This window comes from Bidens hawaiensis, unplaced genomic scaffold (assembly GCF_021521415.1).
Source record: "Bidens hawaiensis isolate Kalapana, Puna unplaced genomic scaffold, B.hawaiensis_p1.1 tig00038646_1, whole genome shotgun sequence".
Lineage (NCBI taxonomy): Eukaryota > Viridiplantae > Streptophyta > Magnoliopsida > Asterales > Asteraceae > Bidens > Bidens hawaiensis.
The window spans coordinates 110,058-127,899 of record NW_027505570.1 but is presented as its reverse complement, the minus strand read 5'-3'; the positions used below and the strand labels follow the sequence as shown (position 1 = coordinate 127,899).

The window sequence follows — 17,842 nt, the reverse complement described above, 5'->3', positions numbered from 1 at the left end:
AATAAACATCGATAAATAACGTCCGGCTATCTGGGGGTAATCAATGAAAAAAAGTGTCTCATACTCTCTTATCATAGACAACGCTGGACAGCCCAAGCTATCGCCTGTTCCGGGGAAAACCCCGTCGCCCGAAGATCCACTTTGGTAAATCCCGGTTGTGATCGGATTCGAACTTGAAGCATTGCGACCTTAATCCCAAATACTCACTTTTCCTCCAATGCCAATTGACCTAAGCTCATTGATTGTTTTACGAACATCAATGTTTCAATCGGTTGTTTTACATATTCATTTTAAAATTCAAATAACGCGATAATAAGTTTAAAAGTTGAAAACTCCAAGTCAAATCAAAAATAGGAGAACTTTTAGCATTATTTACCCGTTTCTTTCTGAGAATTTTTATACGTGGTATAAACTTACTTATTTTCATTCGAAAATTTTAAACCCCACATTCTGAAAACTTTGATACGTATTGAGTCCGACATCCCTGCCGTTTTGTAAGCGCCCACAAAGGGACCGGCAGACTTTTATTAAAGTCAAGTTGTATTTGTAGGAACCAATGAAATAGTTAATAAATGAGACAAAAGGACGTTTGTATTTATTTCCGCCTCATATTTGCAATGCCATTGGTTATCTAATTATCTCTTTTCTTTCTCCTACAGCCTATTATGTATTGACTTAAATAATAATTTCCTTCAACCCTTTTCATTAATGATGTACTATGAATTAAAGTCAATTAAATAACACGTTTTATAGTAATAACAGCCTAAAAGCCTCATGAGTCCTAAAGCCTTGTACGAACACTTACCCGAGAAAACGTCAAAGAAGACATTTAGATTTGAAGTTGCAATACCTATTATCATAATAAATAAATATACCATACTTATGATTCCAATTTGTTATCAAATATTCGGATCGAGATAAACACCTCAACTCAAGTACAACTTTATTCAATACATCACGTTGTTAATAATAATGTTTGGTTATGTATTAAGATGGTTGTTTATTTTATATGTATATAAGGATAAAAACTGAAATTATTATTTAAAAGTAAAATAAGCTTTTAGATGGATCTTGTAAGTTTGAATTCCATTTGATAATTCTAAATTTCTAATGCCCTGTCAAATTAACAACACATCCTTGTAACTACTGTAAATAAACTATACTTAATTAATTAAGCATGACAAAATCATGAATGGGGAGTCTTAGAATATTATGCTTTAAACTACCGTGTCATGTTGACATAAGAGCCTTGGTTGACTTCAAGATTGGCTACTAAGATGCAAAATATATTTTTTGCTCACATTCATCAATAAAAGCTTTATTATAAAGTTAAATTACGAAATACTTATTATCATATAACATGTTAATCATATATTATTTTGATATTGTATCGATTTAACACGAAAATAAGCTTAAATGACGTGATTAAACTGAAGATAATTCTAAATGTGAGGAACGGAGGTAAACAAGCGATGCAAACATACGTAGATTCTAGTGAGTTAAAATGGTTATGTGCATCGAATAAACCATACTTGCTTGATCATCAACAACAAAGTATTATTTGTTTGGAGAGAAAAAAAAAACCAAAAACAAAATAAGTGAGAGGGAAGATTAAAGAAAGTTGTAAATATGAAGGGAGGTGAAGGAATGGATTTACGAAGAAAAACAGGATAAAAGAAAAGTAAATAATAAGAAAACCTAAACAAAGAATAAAACGCTTAAAAGCATAACTAACGAAAAACAAAAAATGTTGAAAACGATAGTGAATGAAAGCCTAATGTAGTCACAACATCAATTTTCCAGGGTTGAACAAATGTCGGTTAAACGGTTAGCCAATGTAGGCGTACGCCAAAGGGATGAAGCTATGATGTTGAATATTCATTTATCACGTATAGTTCTATGCATGTGTGTTTCATATGTTCAGCACACCATGTCTAAACAACATAGGTGGTAACGACCCGTGTTTTGATTGGGGTCTTTACATGATAAGGATTCACATAAATTGTCGAATGCTCAAGATTGACACATTGATAATTCGGCTCGTTAATGCATAATTATTTATTTATATACATACAGTTTTATTTTATATTATCTCTATAATTATAATGTTTTCTTAAACATATATAACCAAAACCTTTAAAAGCTCTATGATTGCTTCATACATTCTCTCAAGCTACCAGATTGTTTTATTTGCAAATTGAAGGTTCTCATGTATTTGACCTGAATTCACGGGTATGAGTCTCTCAAAACCCATATAACCCTTAAACGGGTTATAACATCTCATTGTATTAAAAATTAATCTCACCAAATATTTGATAAGAAAATCCTATGAAATAGGGATATACTAAAATTAATATCCATTTTAAAAAAATTATATATTATTTATAATTAAGAAACAACTTTGTAGTGAAAAAAATAAGCGAGTCATGGGTCTCACCAAACCTGATAGCTTTTAAAGGGGTTATAACATCTCATTTATTTGTGAACCTCTTTCATTATCAAACCCTACGTATATTATTAACCCCTTATAATCAATAAAAAAATATATAAATATTATAAACGAAAAATGAAAACAACCCCTATAATATGGGGAATAAAACCTAGTATATCATAAAATATACCTTTTTAGTTATTTTTCGTAAGTCTATATATATGTATACAGTCATACTTACTTTGTAATAATATATCTATTATATAAATTTTTTAAAGTTATTATATTTGTTAAAATTGTTCATTTATATCATACTTTTCGTTAATCTTACTAGGTAAAGTTCAATCTTGAATTCTAATAGACGAGCTTTAGTTTGTAACAATTTTTTTTTGGAAAAATGGATTTTAACAATTATACATTTTTTTTACATTTGACCAATAATAATCTTACCTTACAATATTCTATAACTAGTCCCACCTTTTACATAACATTTTTTTCTCACCGGACCTCGTTAAAAAAACTTTAACTTCGTTACGCTTTATCCGAGTTTCAGCGAATGATTTAATACTTTTTGACCAGGAGAATGATACGAATCGACTGACGTAAACTTACATCAAAACTGTTCTCCAAATAACTTAATTTTTGTTAACTGGAAGTTTAAGCGCTCAAATAGAAGCACAGTTTCGTTGTAAGTTTTATATCAGCTAATTCACATTCAATTTCCAATCAAAAGCCCTAAAATATCATATTAAAATACTTTTTTTAGTGAAGGTCTGATGAAAAAATTGATGTGAAAGGCAGGACTCGTGACAATAATTTCTATGTGAGATTATTATTCGGTTAATTGCAAAAAGTAATGATTATTAAAATCTACTTCATTTTTACGAATAAAAGAATATCCGAACAAATAATGCAAATGAACGTCAATAAGCTGGTGATGGTATGGTACAAGAGAGACTTGGTATTCCATGTGACACATGCTCGATTCTTGTCCCTAGCATTTAGTTTTACATGCACAAAGGTGATGATGAGATATTGACAAATATATGGCTTTCACTAGTTGGATCGTTGAACTGAACGAATTTTATCTTACTGTATTCTCGTGCTTTTGGGCGAGTGTTCACGGGCGTTGGCCTTAGGTGAGGTTTTTCCCGGATCAAAAGACGAGTATATCCTAAGGGTGCAAACGAGTCAAGCTGCTTGGGAGCTACTCGATATTGGCTCGTTAAAAAGCTCGATGGAGCCGAGCTTAATCGAGCTGACTCGTGAACCTAAACGAGTCTGTCATTTATATAATTTTTTAAAAAATATATTTAATAATTAATAATATATAATATTATGAAAAAATTAATAAAAATAACTAAATAATATATACTATGTTATATATAAAGTTATAATAGAAAGAAATATATAAAATAAAAATAATTATAATTATATAAAAAAATAATTAATAAACATAGTAAATGAGCCGAGTCCGAACCGAGTTCGAATTTTGAAAATAAAGCTCGAACTCGACTCATTTACACCCTTAGTAGATAGAATATCTAATATAATGAATTTAACTGGTAGCTTGTTTGAAATATTCGTTTATATTGTAAGAGAACGTTGAAAAATAAATGGCTTACGTAAACCCCTGTGCAAAATAATAATATTATTACTCAGAAATCAGAACAGTATATGATCTGTCGAAGCATGAAATGAATCTGACCTGATCCATGACGATGTTTCCACGGTTTTTCGAGATGAACGAACCACATCTTGATCTTCTTCTTCGGCTGCTTGAGACCTGCAATGGTTTTTCGGGGGTGTGGAGGTGACTGCTAAGAAATCCTGAGGATCTCTTGTTTACAGACACAAAAAAGTGGTGGTGGCTCTTATTGAGCATGACCCTCTAATAAGGAGGTGGAGACCTCCTTATATAGAGAGCCTCATGGCCACCATCATGATACCCTAATGGGCCTAGCCCAGTTAGGGTTACCTCCACAAAACCCCCTCAGCCCAATAACATTGTATTAGTCCATGTAATAAAATAAGCCAAACATAATAGATTTAGGGCGTAGAACCGGGTTTTAGTACCATACCCCTACAAGCCCCCCAAGTCCAGCGTTGCTCCTGGGCGCGCAAGCGTCTAGGTGGAGCGCTGGACTTTATAAGGTGTGAGGCGGTTTTTTCCCTTTTCTTTGGCCTTGTCTTTATTGTCTTTTGAGTTTTGGGAGGTTTTCTTCATGATGGTGACATGTTGTAATAAAAGTCTGCGCGCGAGGCGACTTACAAGCTATGAGAATAATAAAGCTTGCGCGCGAGGCGACTTACGAGCTATAGGAATAATATAGAGTTTGCGCGCGAGGCGTCTTACAAGCTATAAGAATAATTAAGCCTGCGCGCGAGGCGTCTTACGAGCTATAAGAATAAAGAAAACTTGCGCGCGAGGCGTCTTACGAGCTACAAGAATAATAACAGCTTACGCGCAAGGCGTCTTATGAGCTGCATGAATAATAAAAGCTTGCGCGCGAGGCGACTTACGAGCTATAATAATAATGAAGCTTGCGCGTGAGGCGACTTACGAGCTATAATAATAACAGCTTGCGCGCGAGGCGTCTTATGAGCTGTAATAATAATGAAGCTTGCGCGTGAGGCGACTTACGAGCTATAACAATAATAACAGCTTGCGCGCGAGGCGTCTTATGAGCTGTAATAATAATGAAGCTTGCGCGTGAGGCAACTTACGAGCTATAACAATAATAACAGCTTGCGCGCGAGGCGTCTTACGAGCTGTGAGAATAATAACAGCTTGCGCGCGAGGCGTCTTATGAGCTGTGAGAATAATAACAGCTTGCGCGCGAGGCGTCTTACGAGCTATAATAATAATGAAGCTTGCGCGTGAGGCGACTTACGAGCTATAATAATAATAACAGCTTGCGCGCGAGGCGTCTTATGAGCTGTAATAATAATGAAGCTTGCGCGTGAGGCGACTTACGAGCTATAACAATAATAACAGCTTGCGCGCGAGGCGTCTTATGAGCTGTGAGAATAATAACAGCTTGCGCGCGAGGCGTCTTACGAGCTATAATAATAATGAAGCTTGCGCGTGAGGCGACTTACGAGCTATAACAATAATAACAGCTTGCGCGCGAGGCGTCTTATGAGCTGTAATAATAATGAAGCTTGCGCGTGAGGCGACTTACGAGCTATAACAATAATAACAGCTTGCGCGCGAGGCGTCTTATGAGCTGTGAGAATAATAACAGCTTGCGCGCGAGGCGTCTTACGAGCTATAATAATAATGAAGCTTGCGCGTGAGGCGACTTACGAGCTATAACAATAATAACAGCTTGCGCGCGAGGCGTCTTATGAGCTGTGAGAATAATAACAGCTTGCGCGCGAGGCGTCTTATGAGCTGTAATAATAGTGGAGCTTGCGCGTGAGGCGGCTTACGAGCTACTTTATGTCCCGCGCCACGCGCAGATGTTGCATGCGCGTGCGCGTAGACTTTGGTTTTGTGTTATGCGCCACGCGCAGATGTTGCATGCGCGTGCGCGTAGGCTTTATATCCCGCGCCGCGCGCAGATGTCGCATGCGCGTGCGTTAGGCTGTGACATGTGTGAGCATGTGATGCGTAAGCATGTGTAATATGCGTGAGCATATGTGATGCGTGAGCATATGTGGTGCGTGAGCATGTGGTATGAGGATTCCCAACCTTTAAGTATGGCGTGTAGACATACAGGATATTATGAGGATTCCCAACCTTGAAGTTTGGCGCGTAGCCATACGGGATATTATGAGGATTCCCAACCTTGAAGTTTGGCGCGTAGCCATACGGGATATTATGAGGATTCCCAACCTTGAAGTTTGGCGCGTAGCCATACGGGATATTATGAGGATTCCCAACCTTGAAGTTTGGCGCGTAGCCATACGGGATATTATGAGGATTCCCAACCTTGAAGTTTGGCGCGTAGCCATACGGGATATTATGAGGATTCCCAACCTTGAAGTTTGGCGCGTAGCCATACGGGATATTATGAGGATTCCCAACCTTGAAGTTTGGCGCGTAGCCATACGGGATATTATGAGGATTCCCAACCTTTAAGTTTGGCGTGAGGCCTGATGCGCGCATGCACGGCGATGGAGTGGTGACTCGCGAGTGCGCGTGCATGGCGGAGGTCTCTTGCGCAAAACCCACATGGTGGTTTCCGCGGTGGCACATGCACGGCTGCGGAATGAGAACCCGCGGGCGCGCGTACATGGCGGCGGAATGGTAATTTTTGGATCTGCAATTTAAGAGTTAGACCTGCAATTTTAAACCTAAAATCCAGGTCTGTAATCAAGATCTAGATCTGTAAATCAGATCTGGATAGATCTGAAGCTCGGAGCAGATTTAAAACCATCACAGATCCGGAGACTTGATCATTCGAGTCCGGCAGTTTCTTTTCGCACAGATCTGGAAGCCTCTTTTAGATCTATGGATCTTTTTGAGCTTTAATAGAACAAGCCTTGAAGCCTTTTTCTGTAAACTTCCAGATCTGGGTTTTTCCTGGGAGAGATCTGACAGCCGAGATGAAGATCGAAGGGTAGTTCGTTGGTCCCACAGATGGCGCCAATGTCGAAGCATGAAATGAATCTGACCTGATCCATGACGATGTTTCCACGGTTTTTCGAGACGAACGAACCACATCTTGATCTTCTTCTTCGGCTGCTTGAGACCTGCAATGGTTTTTCGGGGGTGTGGAGGTGACTGCTAAGAAATCCTGAGGATCTCTTGTTTACAGACACAAAAAAGTGGTGGTGGCTCTTATTGAGCATGACCCTCTAATAAGGAGGTGGAGACCTCCTTATATAGAGAGCCTCATGGCCACCATCATGATACCCTAATGGGCCTAGCCCAGTTAGGGTTACCTCCACAAAACCCCCTCAGCCCAATAACATTGTATTAGTCCATGTAATAAAATAAGCCAAACATAATAGATTTAGGGCGTAGAACCGGGTTTTAGTACCATACCACTACATGATCATCATCCATATCATTCTCTCTCATATTTCAGCATCAAAGAAAGACAATATATAGAGAGAGAAAGTAAACCAGAAAGACATATTCTAGAGAGCGAGAGAGTAAACTGAAGAACAGTCAATCAAATTGATGTGTTGAATCTTCAAATCAAATCAAATCAAATCGTCTTCGTCAATCAATTTCCCCAATTTTTCACTACAAATTATTATTCCGTTACAATATGTTATTAGGTCAATTAACTCAGTAGACTACTATTCAGAATCGTATAGAATGGGAGGTGTATGTAGCGGCGGGATGAAACGGAGTACGGTGGCGGAGTGTGACAGCAGCAACGGCAACGATAGGGGTAGTTTAGGGTTTTCAGGAAAGTTACAATCGATGAAGAGTTTCGTGCAGCAGAATAAGAAGAAAGTTGATCATGATGATAATGATATTATTCATGATGATGATTCAGGTTTATCTAATAATAATAATAATGATGATGATGATGTTTACCAGAGGAAGATGATGACGTCACCTTATGATTCTGGTGAATTGTTTTCTTCAATTTCAAGGGAGTTGAAGCCTTCTACACCCGCTAGGGTTTCCAAGGTATACCTTATTCTTCAATAATTGGTACGAGTGGTAACGAGTCGAGCCCAAGCTCGGTTTGTTTTGACTACCAGAGCTCGAGCTCGAGCTCAATTCATGTGTTGTTTTTTCAAATTTGGGCTTACCTTGGTTATTATTTATTAATAATTGATTTATATACGTTTTAGTTACTTTTGAGAAAAACCTTAAACGGGCGTAATTTGGTTATTATTTATTTATTTAACTTCTTAGTTACTTTAATATATTTTGAGAAAAACCTTGAATGAGTGTAAGCTTGGCTTGAGCTCGTGTACTGTAGTACCTTAAATGAGCCAAAGCTCAGCTGTGCAGTGTGAAATTAATATATAGAAGTCCAAAGGAGATCAAACTTAAAAATACGTAGAAGTCCTAAAGAGGTAAAACTTAAAAATACACAGGCTTCTCGAGCTCGGGCAGTCGGGCTTGAGAACTAAACTAGCTTTATTTGAGGCCTGGGCTTGGCTCAAGCTCAAAAAGGCTCACTCGGCTCATTAGGGGTTTTTATTGATCCGACTATCCAACAAATAAAATTTCAATGAATTTAAAATATGTCTATTTTAGATTACTGCAAATTGACACATTTTTTGTACAAAATATTGCAACAATTAAGTTCTTTAGAGCTCGAGTAGCAAATGCATCATTGACATCTGATTTTGTTTGTTCATCATCTGGTTTACCAAATGTTTGGGCTTGTATGTGAGTTTTAACTTTTAAGAAACTGATTTTGCTATTTTGCATTAGGCACCTCATGTGAGTACATTTCTTGGAAAAGCTGGTAATGTAGGTCTAGATGTGCTAGACACATTGGGAAGCAGTATGACGAGTATAAATGCTAACAGTGGATTTGTAACTAATATGGCTTCAAGAGGGGATAAAGTGTCAATTTTGGCCTTTGAAGTAGCTAATACCATTGTTAAAGGGTCCAATTTGATGCAATCTCTTTCTGAAGAACGCATTCAGTTTCTTAAAAAGGAGATTTTGCATTCGGAAGGTGTACAGCTTTTAGTTTCTACAGATACAAAGGAGATGTTGAGTATTGCAGCTTCTGATAAAAGGTTTGCTTCCATTTTCATTGCTCAAATTAAAACATTGTATATAATAATATAATATGGTTTGTTGTATTTCAGGGAGGAACTTGAGGTTTTCTCCAAAGAGGTTGTTCGGTTTGGAAATATGTGCAAAGATCCACAATGGCATAATTTGGATCGTTTCTTTTCCAGGTAAATTTTATTGTGAAATTTTATTTTACCTATGGGATAGAGGTAAGGCTGTCTACGTCTTACCCTCCTCAGACCCTACCATAGCATTGCTATTGGTGGGATATACTGAGTACGATGATGATGATGATGAGTATTGTGTTGTATTTATGATATTGAAACTGAAGGTTGGTTGTTGATGGATGGAACAGATTGGACACGGATCTTGTAACAAACAAACAGCTTAAAGAGGAGGCAGAAGCAACCATGCAACAACTCACCAATCTTGCTCAGTATACATCTGTAAGTTAAATATATATTGAATTTTTAGTATTATAGTTTAATTATGTTTAGCCCACACGCCCGAGTTAGGTTTTTTAAGGTTTTTTTTATCTGGTTTCCTGTATATATTGAAGGTTTACCTACATTAGTTACAAGACTCAGAATGTAGTCCATTAATTTTACATATATCATATCGTTTAAAACGTTAATGTGAAGATGCTAATATCTTTGTTTTGCTGCAGGAATTGTATCACGAGTATCATGCTCTAGATAGATTTGAGCAAGATTACCGACGCAAGCTTGAGGAAGTAGAAGCCTTGCATCTTCCAAGAAAAGGTTTGGCTCGATTATAATTCCTTCAAGTAATTGAGTGTCCAATTGTTTGCTGCCCTTTTAAAGTTACTGGAATACCCAATGAAATCTCACTTATATGGTAGGGTCTGGGGAGGGTAGGATGAGACCCCTTGCTTGAAAAACCTTATCTCGAGATGTAAAGTATAGCATCCAGATAACACAATACAGTATGACACAATCAAAATATCAACAAAACAAAAGTACTAAAAGCAATCCAGTTGCTAGAATGAGGTTGGTTATTTGTTTAACATGTGATATTTGTTTCGGTTGTAGGAGAGAGTCTCACAATCTTACATAGTGACATAAAACATCAAAGAAAAGTTGTGAGGAACCTAAAAAGGAAATCTCTTTGGTCTAAGTTCCGAAGAGGTATTCTATCAATATATACGCATTTCTTTTTTTCATATTTTTATTCAAAGAAGTTGAAAATTTTACAGTTGTCCATGCTATACATTGTGTTATTATATATACTAATGAACAACCTTTTTTAATTGTGCCTTGTGCACTTATCCATTCTAGGTTGTGGAGAAGCTTGTAGATATTGTCACCTTCATCCATCAAGCTATTGTTGAGGCCTTTGAAGAGAATGGTATTAAACTTATTTATCAAAGAGGAAATTTCATACATACCCTGCAAATTAGGAAAATATCATATGTACCCTTGTGGCCTTGCAAAACTAAAAATATCATGTATGCCCTTTAAAGTAGTTAAAATATCAAATACACCCAATTTATTAATAACAAATTAATAAATGACCATATCGCCCTTATTTTTCTAAATCTTTAAAATTTCATATATGCCATTCTTTAACTTGGTTATTTTAGCCATTTATTTAGTTTAGTTTTTTTAATGCGTTTGTAACTTAAGAGGAGAGACAACGGTTAAGTTCGCATGCTTATCGTCGATGTCGATCAAAATACAAATAAAGAATAGGGTTTAGACAAATATACTGGAAATGGGGTAGAATGGTCGTAAATAAAAGTTCATTAAAGTTGGGTATATATGAAATCAATCCTGTATATAGTTTATCTACCGCATTCCAGTATTTTATAAAGTTGTTTATAAAATATTATCTCTAGTTATTTTAATCATCAAAACTATGCTTTCTTTGTAGTTCAAAGCTCAACTGCGAACAAAAAAGTGGCTCATAAAAAGCCCGAGACTTTAGGTGTTGCAGGTCTTGCTTTACACTATGCTAACTTAGTCACCCAAATGGACAACATAGTAAGCTAATAAACTCCTCAATTTTATTTACTTACATGTGCAATACAGTATATATGTATACATATATTTATGTTTAATTATATACTCTAGGCAGCTCGGCCCATCTCGTTACCTCCTAATACGCGAGACAATTTGTATAATGGCTTGCCTGCAAAAGTCAAGACAGATTTACGTTCTCGCTTACAAGCACTCAACTCTAAAGAAGTGGTATGACGTATCGACTATTATTTGTTTATATCTATGATCACAAAATTTTCATTTTAAATGAGAAAATTGCATTTTTTCAGATGACAATGCCTCAAATCAAAGCAGAAATGGAAAAAACGCTCCAGTGGCTCGTTCCAGTAGCTACCGATACCACCAAGTATGTTCTTAGTGCGATATTGTTAATAGTTATCATATGTTTTAAATAATTTCATTATTGCTGATTTTTTTTTAATTTGCAGAGCTCATCAAGGTTTCGGATGGGTCGGAGAGTGGGCAAACACAGGGTAATTATTCTATTAGGGGTCGGCTTTGCGCTCAAACTGAACGAAAAACCAAAAATTCGATTTTTGGGTTTTTACAAACCGTTTGCTTTCGGTTTTTTACATTGGTTCAGTTTGGTTTCGGTTTTTCCATTTTTGCCATTTGGGTTTGAATTTTTGGGCTGAAAAATGGCTCAAAATAATGATTTTGGGCTTGAAACTTTGGAGTCTAAATTTCTTTTGTTAATTAATGGTTAGTTGATTGTTACATATTTGGCCCTAAAGTATGTGTTTGCACAATTTATTAGTTTTTTTTTATAAATTACTTGACATTCGAAAATAAACTTATAATCCGTAAATTCAGTCACATTTTTTTAACAGTTTCAGTTGTAAGTTGGTTGAGTTCTACAGTTTGGTTCGGTTTCTTTGGTTTCCGGTACATGCTTGAAAAAACATAAAACCAGTCGGTTTTGGGTTGGGTTGGGTTTGGTTATGCCAGTTATTTCTGTTTCGTTTCATGGGTTTGAAATGCTAACGGTTTTATTATTATTTTTTTTCAGCAGTAACGAGTTTGGAAAAAAGACAGGAGGGAGTAACAACATTATTCGTCTTCAAACACTTTATCATGCCGATAAACAAAAAATGGACCGATACATTCTTGATTTGATCATCTGGCTTCACCGTTTAATAAGTCCAGTCAGATTCCGAGACAAGGTTCCAAAATCCATACCCGCTCGATCACCTCCTAATAATAACAGTGATACCGGTCTTATAGTGGGCTCAAACCCGTCTAGATTGAAAGTTAATGGTAAACTCCAATGGGTTCAAATCTCTTTGGAAGATCGGAAACTTCTAGAGAAGGTTATGAAACGAGGAATGTTGGTTCCGGGAATTAGTAAAAGCCAAGAGTTTAAGAAGAAGCGATCTGCGGTTTTTGCATCGAGTAGAAGTATGGGAAGCTCGCCCAGGAGGGAACCGGGGTATGCGAATGCTGATTTGTTGGATGTTTTGGATGGTTTAGGTACAACATATTAAGCTGTTGGTACATGCTCCCAATGCCGTAGCAAGACAAGGTATTGAGTGGGATTGGGTACAGCATTTTTAGGTGTTGGTATACATCATTGTTTATGCGGTGGTTATATATGTATATATCATATATGTCTATTACATGGAGTGTAGTAGATTATAAGATTATAAGAGATCAGGTTAATATTGTGGTTGGAGTGCTAGATTCATGCGCGCTTTTACATTTATTTCTACCAAGATTGGCGCGCGTTAAATGTATGTTTATATTATACACATAACTAATATTTGAATTTTTTTAAGAGTTAAGATGTCTCTATAAGACTGAGATGTCTATTGCTTAATGTTGTGCTATTGAAATACAAATTTAAGCGAGGAAGTTAGGAAGATTGCCCACATTTGTGCATGTGTGAGTGAAGGTTATTTTTGAGCTTCATGGAGTCGTTTTTTGAAGCTGTTGCCTCGAACCTCAGCTGTTAGCAAGCTGTTCTGCCGTTGTTGATGAGTTACTGGCTTTCTCGTGTCATAAATGCACGCATTAGAGGAATCACCTCAACTTCCAACAGGCGGTACACTAGGCATGCAAGAGCTTCTGGATTTGTCATTCTTTGATCCATCATAATACTTTGATGGCATTAGATATTTTAAAAATAAAACTTTTCATAGAAGTAGTTTGATACATCAGATAGCCCTTAATAAATATTAGAAGACTTAACTTTGAATCAGTCTAAGAGGGTGTTTGGGATTCCTTATATTCCTCTCTTTATGACTTTTGAAGGATGAATAAGTTGTTTTTATGTTTATTTAGTGTTTTGGAACCAATAAGTCCTTTTAGCTTTTTCCTTATTCATAAGGCTAAAAAATGGGTTTTCAATAATTTGGGATATGGTAACTTATCTCCTTATAGGTTTAGAATACCCATTCCACCCTTCCATTCCACCCATCTCCTTATAGGTTTCCAATAGGTTTAGAGTAAAGTTGGGGTGTTTTGTCATTTACATCAATAAGTGAAACCAAACATTTTTAAAAAAATAACTTATTGACTTATGTTAATCCAAACACCTTTTTGGAAACTCTTTATTAGAAAATCATAAGTCCTTTTCCACTTATTACAAAAAGGCCTTTACAAAATAAATAAGGAATCACAAACACACCCTTAATGAATATTAAAAGACCTACTTTGAATCAGTCTTAATGACTATTAAAAGGCCAACTTTGAAACGGTCATGTTTGGTTCACTAAAAAACACATGTAATAATTGTTCATGAAGCTTTACAAATCTTAAATATATATAAATAAAACATTTAAAAGCTCTTTGATTGATTCCTGCATTCTATCAAATCACCAGATTGTTTTATTTGTAAATGAAGGTTTCTCATGTATTTGACCCGAATTCATGGGATGTCTCATCAAAACACATATAACCGTAAAACGAGTTATAACATCTCATTATATTAAAAATTAATATCATCAAATATTTGAGGAAAATTCTATAAAATAGGGATATACTCAAAATTAATATTTGAATTTTTTAAAAAAGAAATATTGTTTATAATTAAGAAACAATTTTATAGCAAAAGAAACTAATCAGGTTATGAGTCTCACCAAACCCAGATAGCTCTTAAACGAAATATCACATCTCATTTACTTATGAAATATTTTCATCATCAAACCTTAATAAGTATATTAAGGTCCATACGGTAGCCTCCGTAATGAGGGATAAAGGTTAGTTTTTAATAATTGTTCATGGAGCTTTTTAATTAGTAAGCAGCTCCTAAAACAAAAAGTAAAAACAAAATTAACAAAAGAAATATCTGTTTATGTTTTTAGCAAAAAAGTGTTTTTGAAGATACAATATAAGCAAAAAAGAGAAAATTCAACTAAGAAAGAAAAGATTATGACAGAAGTTAAAAAATAAAAAATGACTAGGGATCAGATGGTTTAAATTGGAGATGCCCAATTGTCGTAACAGGCTTTAGGCGGACACCCATGTCACACCCTCAAAATCCACTAACGGAGTTTTACCGTCAGAGGGTGTGAACTAACAGGATCGGAATCATTAGTTATAATCAAACCATAAAACAAAGTTTCAAAACCATGAAAACGTTTACGAGAAATAAAATGCGGAAGCGTAAAAACCTTTAACCAAAAGTTGCGTCACGCAGGACGACTTAAAACCAATGATAACTGTTAAAAATAAGTTTGCATAACAAAAGCGTTTTCAAGCAATGCATGTTCCTAAACCGCGCGCCCGCCTCGGGTACCTGAGAATAACATACTAAAAGTGTCAACACAAGGTTGGTGAGTTCACAAGTTTATATAAAAATAAATGTTTAGCGTTTCGTTCAGCGTTTTGTGTTAACCGTTGTGCGTTACAGCGTTTTGCGTTACAGCGTTTTGCGTTACCAGATAGTGTTATGTCAATTATATATCTATAGGTAGCTAGCCTATAAAACAAATATCACTAAGTGTTCGACACCGAAGCTGACTGTTTATCAATTTGCCTTGCCACCAGGTCGTCCAGACCATGGTATGTGTTTAGCCAAGATTACACCCGCTCGACATCCAGTCGAGTTTAGCGTTGGGTGGGGTTTGTCAAACCCAGTAGTACTACTCAACAGTGACTCGCTATTATCCAAATATTAACCGGTTCGATGTTATGAAGGACTTTAGTTTACGCGTTTGCCACTTAGTCTTTACAAGTGATATATAATCTATATTAACAAAATCTTAAATGCGTTGCGGAGTATGTTATCTCCCCCAAGAGAAAAGCGTTTGAAGAGTTTAAAAGGGGAAAGTGAAACTCACTGTTTGCGAAGAAATTCCCAAATTAAATCACCAAGATGCGCGTCACAGAAAAACTCATAGCGTTCTAAAACAACAAAGAGATTTTTCTAAGTGTCGGAATATTATCGAGTCACTAGACTTGGCACATAATACCTATGCACATAACATGTTTCGTGTTTCGTTTGTGAATCGTGTGTGAGTTTAACAAGTGTATTTGTGACACATTACATGTGTAAGCAATCATATCCGTGTCATGTATTCATAAAGTACATCACTAGCAATTTCTCCCCGTAAGGGCATTTTGGTCAAATCATGACAATTAACTAGCCATTATTCCCCATAAGGGCAATTTGGTCAAATTATGACAATCAATTAGCAATTATTCCCCGCAAGGGTAATTTGGTCAAAACATAACAATTATATAGCAAGTATCATGTTTCATGCGTTTTCACAAAACTCAGCAGCTAGTTTCACTGAGACAGAAATTCTACTTGAAAGATTGTACTATTCCACCGATCATAGCATCTCAATTAATTTACCAAAAATCATCACAGAAGCATGCATGTGTTAGGTTTCCAGAACATATTTTATTTTATTTTTATTCCACATAGATTTCTCATAATGATCAAAACATTACAGCAGGCTCATAACAGTCAAATTTATGCGCAACAGAATGTTATTTGAAATTCCCGTTAAACGAAAAATCCAATAAATGCTAGACCACTTGGGTTAGGTTCCTAACTCAATAATTCAACTTCCAGAAGTGGAACCAACCCAATTGGTCTCGTAGTTCATGAGATATAATATTTACAAAACAACCTAACAGCAGGTCTAACAGCTCAGCTTTGCACAACGTTTTTGTAGACCCGGCACATAATACCTATGCACATAACATGTTTCGTGTTTCGTTTGTGAATCGTGTGTGAGTTTAACAAGTGTATTTGTGACACATTACATGTGTAAGCAATCATATCCGTGTCATGTATTCATAAAGTACATCACTAGCAATTTCTCCCCGTAAGGGCATTTTGGTCAAATCATGACAATTAACTAGCCATTATTCCCCATAAGGGCAATTTGGTCAAATTATGACAATCAATTAGCAATTATTCCCCGCAAGGGTAATTTGGTCAAAACATAACAATTATATAGCAAGTATCATGTTTCATGCGTTTTCACAAAACTCAGCAGCTAGTTTCACTGAGACAGAAATTCTACTTGAAAGATTGTACTATTCCACCGATCATAGCATCTCAATTAATTTACCAAAAATCATCACAGAAGCATGCATGTGTTAGGTTTCTAGAACATATTTTATTTTATTTTTATTCCACATAGATTTCTCATAATGATCAAAACATTACAGCAGGCTCATAACAGTCAAATTCATGCGCAACAGAATGTTATTTGAAATTCCCGTTAAATGAAAAATCCAAAAAATGCCAGACCACTTGGGTTAGGTTCTGAACTCAACAAGTCAACTTCCAGAAGTAGAACCAACCCAATTGGTCTCGTAATTCATGAGATATAATATTTACAAAACAACCTAACAGCAGGTCTAACAGCTCAGCTTTGCACAACGTTTTTGTAAAATCATAAAGGTTAACTTTTACACGTCCAAAAATTGCAAATTTATATTCTTTAGAAACTAGACTCAACCTAGTTTACTTTAGTATCAATAATCTCAACCAATTTTCACATTTACACCCAGATACAGTCAATTGAATATCAACAACACAATCTGTCCAGAAACTGTTTGCAACAAAACTCAACATTTTAACCATCTATCACAATTCATTCATATAACATTCTAGACCCCATAACCACTATCCATGCATATCAATTGCACCATTCATACATGGTTAGGGTTTTATTTGATCTCAAAATCAAAGACACAACAATTAACATGTAACAATATCAATTCTAGTCATCAAATCATCATCAATACATCATCAAATCAAAATAAAACCTATGAAAACATATACATATGAAAAATCGGACCTAGGGTTTTTAATTAACCCATTCAAAATCAAGATTAAGCATAGAGGATGCATAGGATAGATGTTTATACCTTCCTAGCACCTTAATCTCCAATAAACTTGAACGATTCTTGTATGTATGTGTGTGTGTGATTGACGGCAGCCAAGAACAAGGGAGAAGGGGGGCTGGCCGATCGGTTTTAAGAGAGAAAGAGAGGCTAGGGTTTTAGCTTAATATTATTTAATAACAATCATGTTACATCTAGGTCCCTCCACTTTCAAAAGTTACTTTTCTAGCTTAATTAACTAGCTCTAGCACATTTAGTTAACGTTTATAACAATGTTATCACATAACACATAAGTCTAACACATAATTATCACATAATTATTGTTTTGGCGTTTTTCGTTTATTCACCAATCGTTTGCGTTTCGGTGCAAATCCCGAAAGACTACACATGTAGTAAGTGTCAAGCGTCATTTAAATC

The 17,842-nt window shown here is 35.8% G+C and overlaps 1 protein-coding gene across 1 annotated transcript; it reads left to right on the top strand.

Annotated features, from left to right (window-relative positions):
* Positions 1 to 7,706: 7,706 nt before the first annotated feature.
* LOC143614005 (protein PSK SIMULATOR 2-like) lies at positions 7,707 to 12,644 on the top strand. The gene is made up of 13 exons (XM_077087568.1): positions 7,707 to 8,027; positions 8,787 to 9,100; positions 9,173 to 9,265; positions 9,454 to 9,544; positions 9,766 to 9,859; positions 10,151 to 10,246; positions 10,297 to 10,298; positions 10,397 to 10,466; positions 10,992 to 11,101; positions 11,192 to 11,308; positions 11,389 to 11,465; positions 11,548 to 11,592; positions 12,132 to 12,644. Exons 1-13 carry the CDS (start codon positions 7,707 to 7,709, stop codon positions 12,601 to 12,603), a joined length of 1,902 nt encoding a protein of 633 aa, XP_076943683.1. The 3' UTR covers positions 12,604 to 12,644.
* Positions 12,645 to 17,842: the final 5,198 nt, after the last annotated feature.

Excerpts from the sequence above, each read along its gene's own strand:
- LOC143614005 (XM_077087568.1), top strand. The coding sequence starts at position 7,707 with ATGGGAGGTGTATGTAGCGGCGGGATGAAACGGAGTACGGTGGCGGAG. Across the intron at positions 9,266-9,453 it reads TTGGATCGTTTCTTTTCCAG|ATTGGACACGGATCTTGTAA; the intron begins GTAAATTTTATT and ends TGGATGGAACAG. Across the intron at positions 11,102-11,191 it reads TCACCCAAATGGACAACATA|GCAGCTCGGCCCATCTCGTT; the intron begins GTAAGCTAATAA and ends TATATACTCTAG.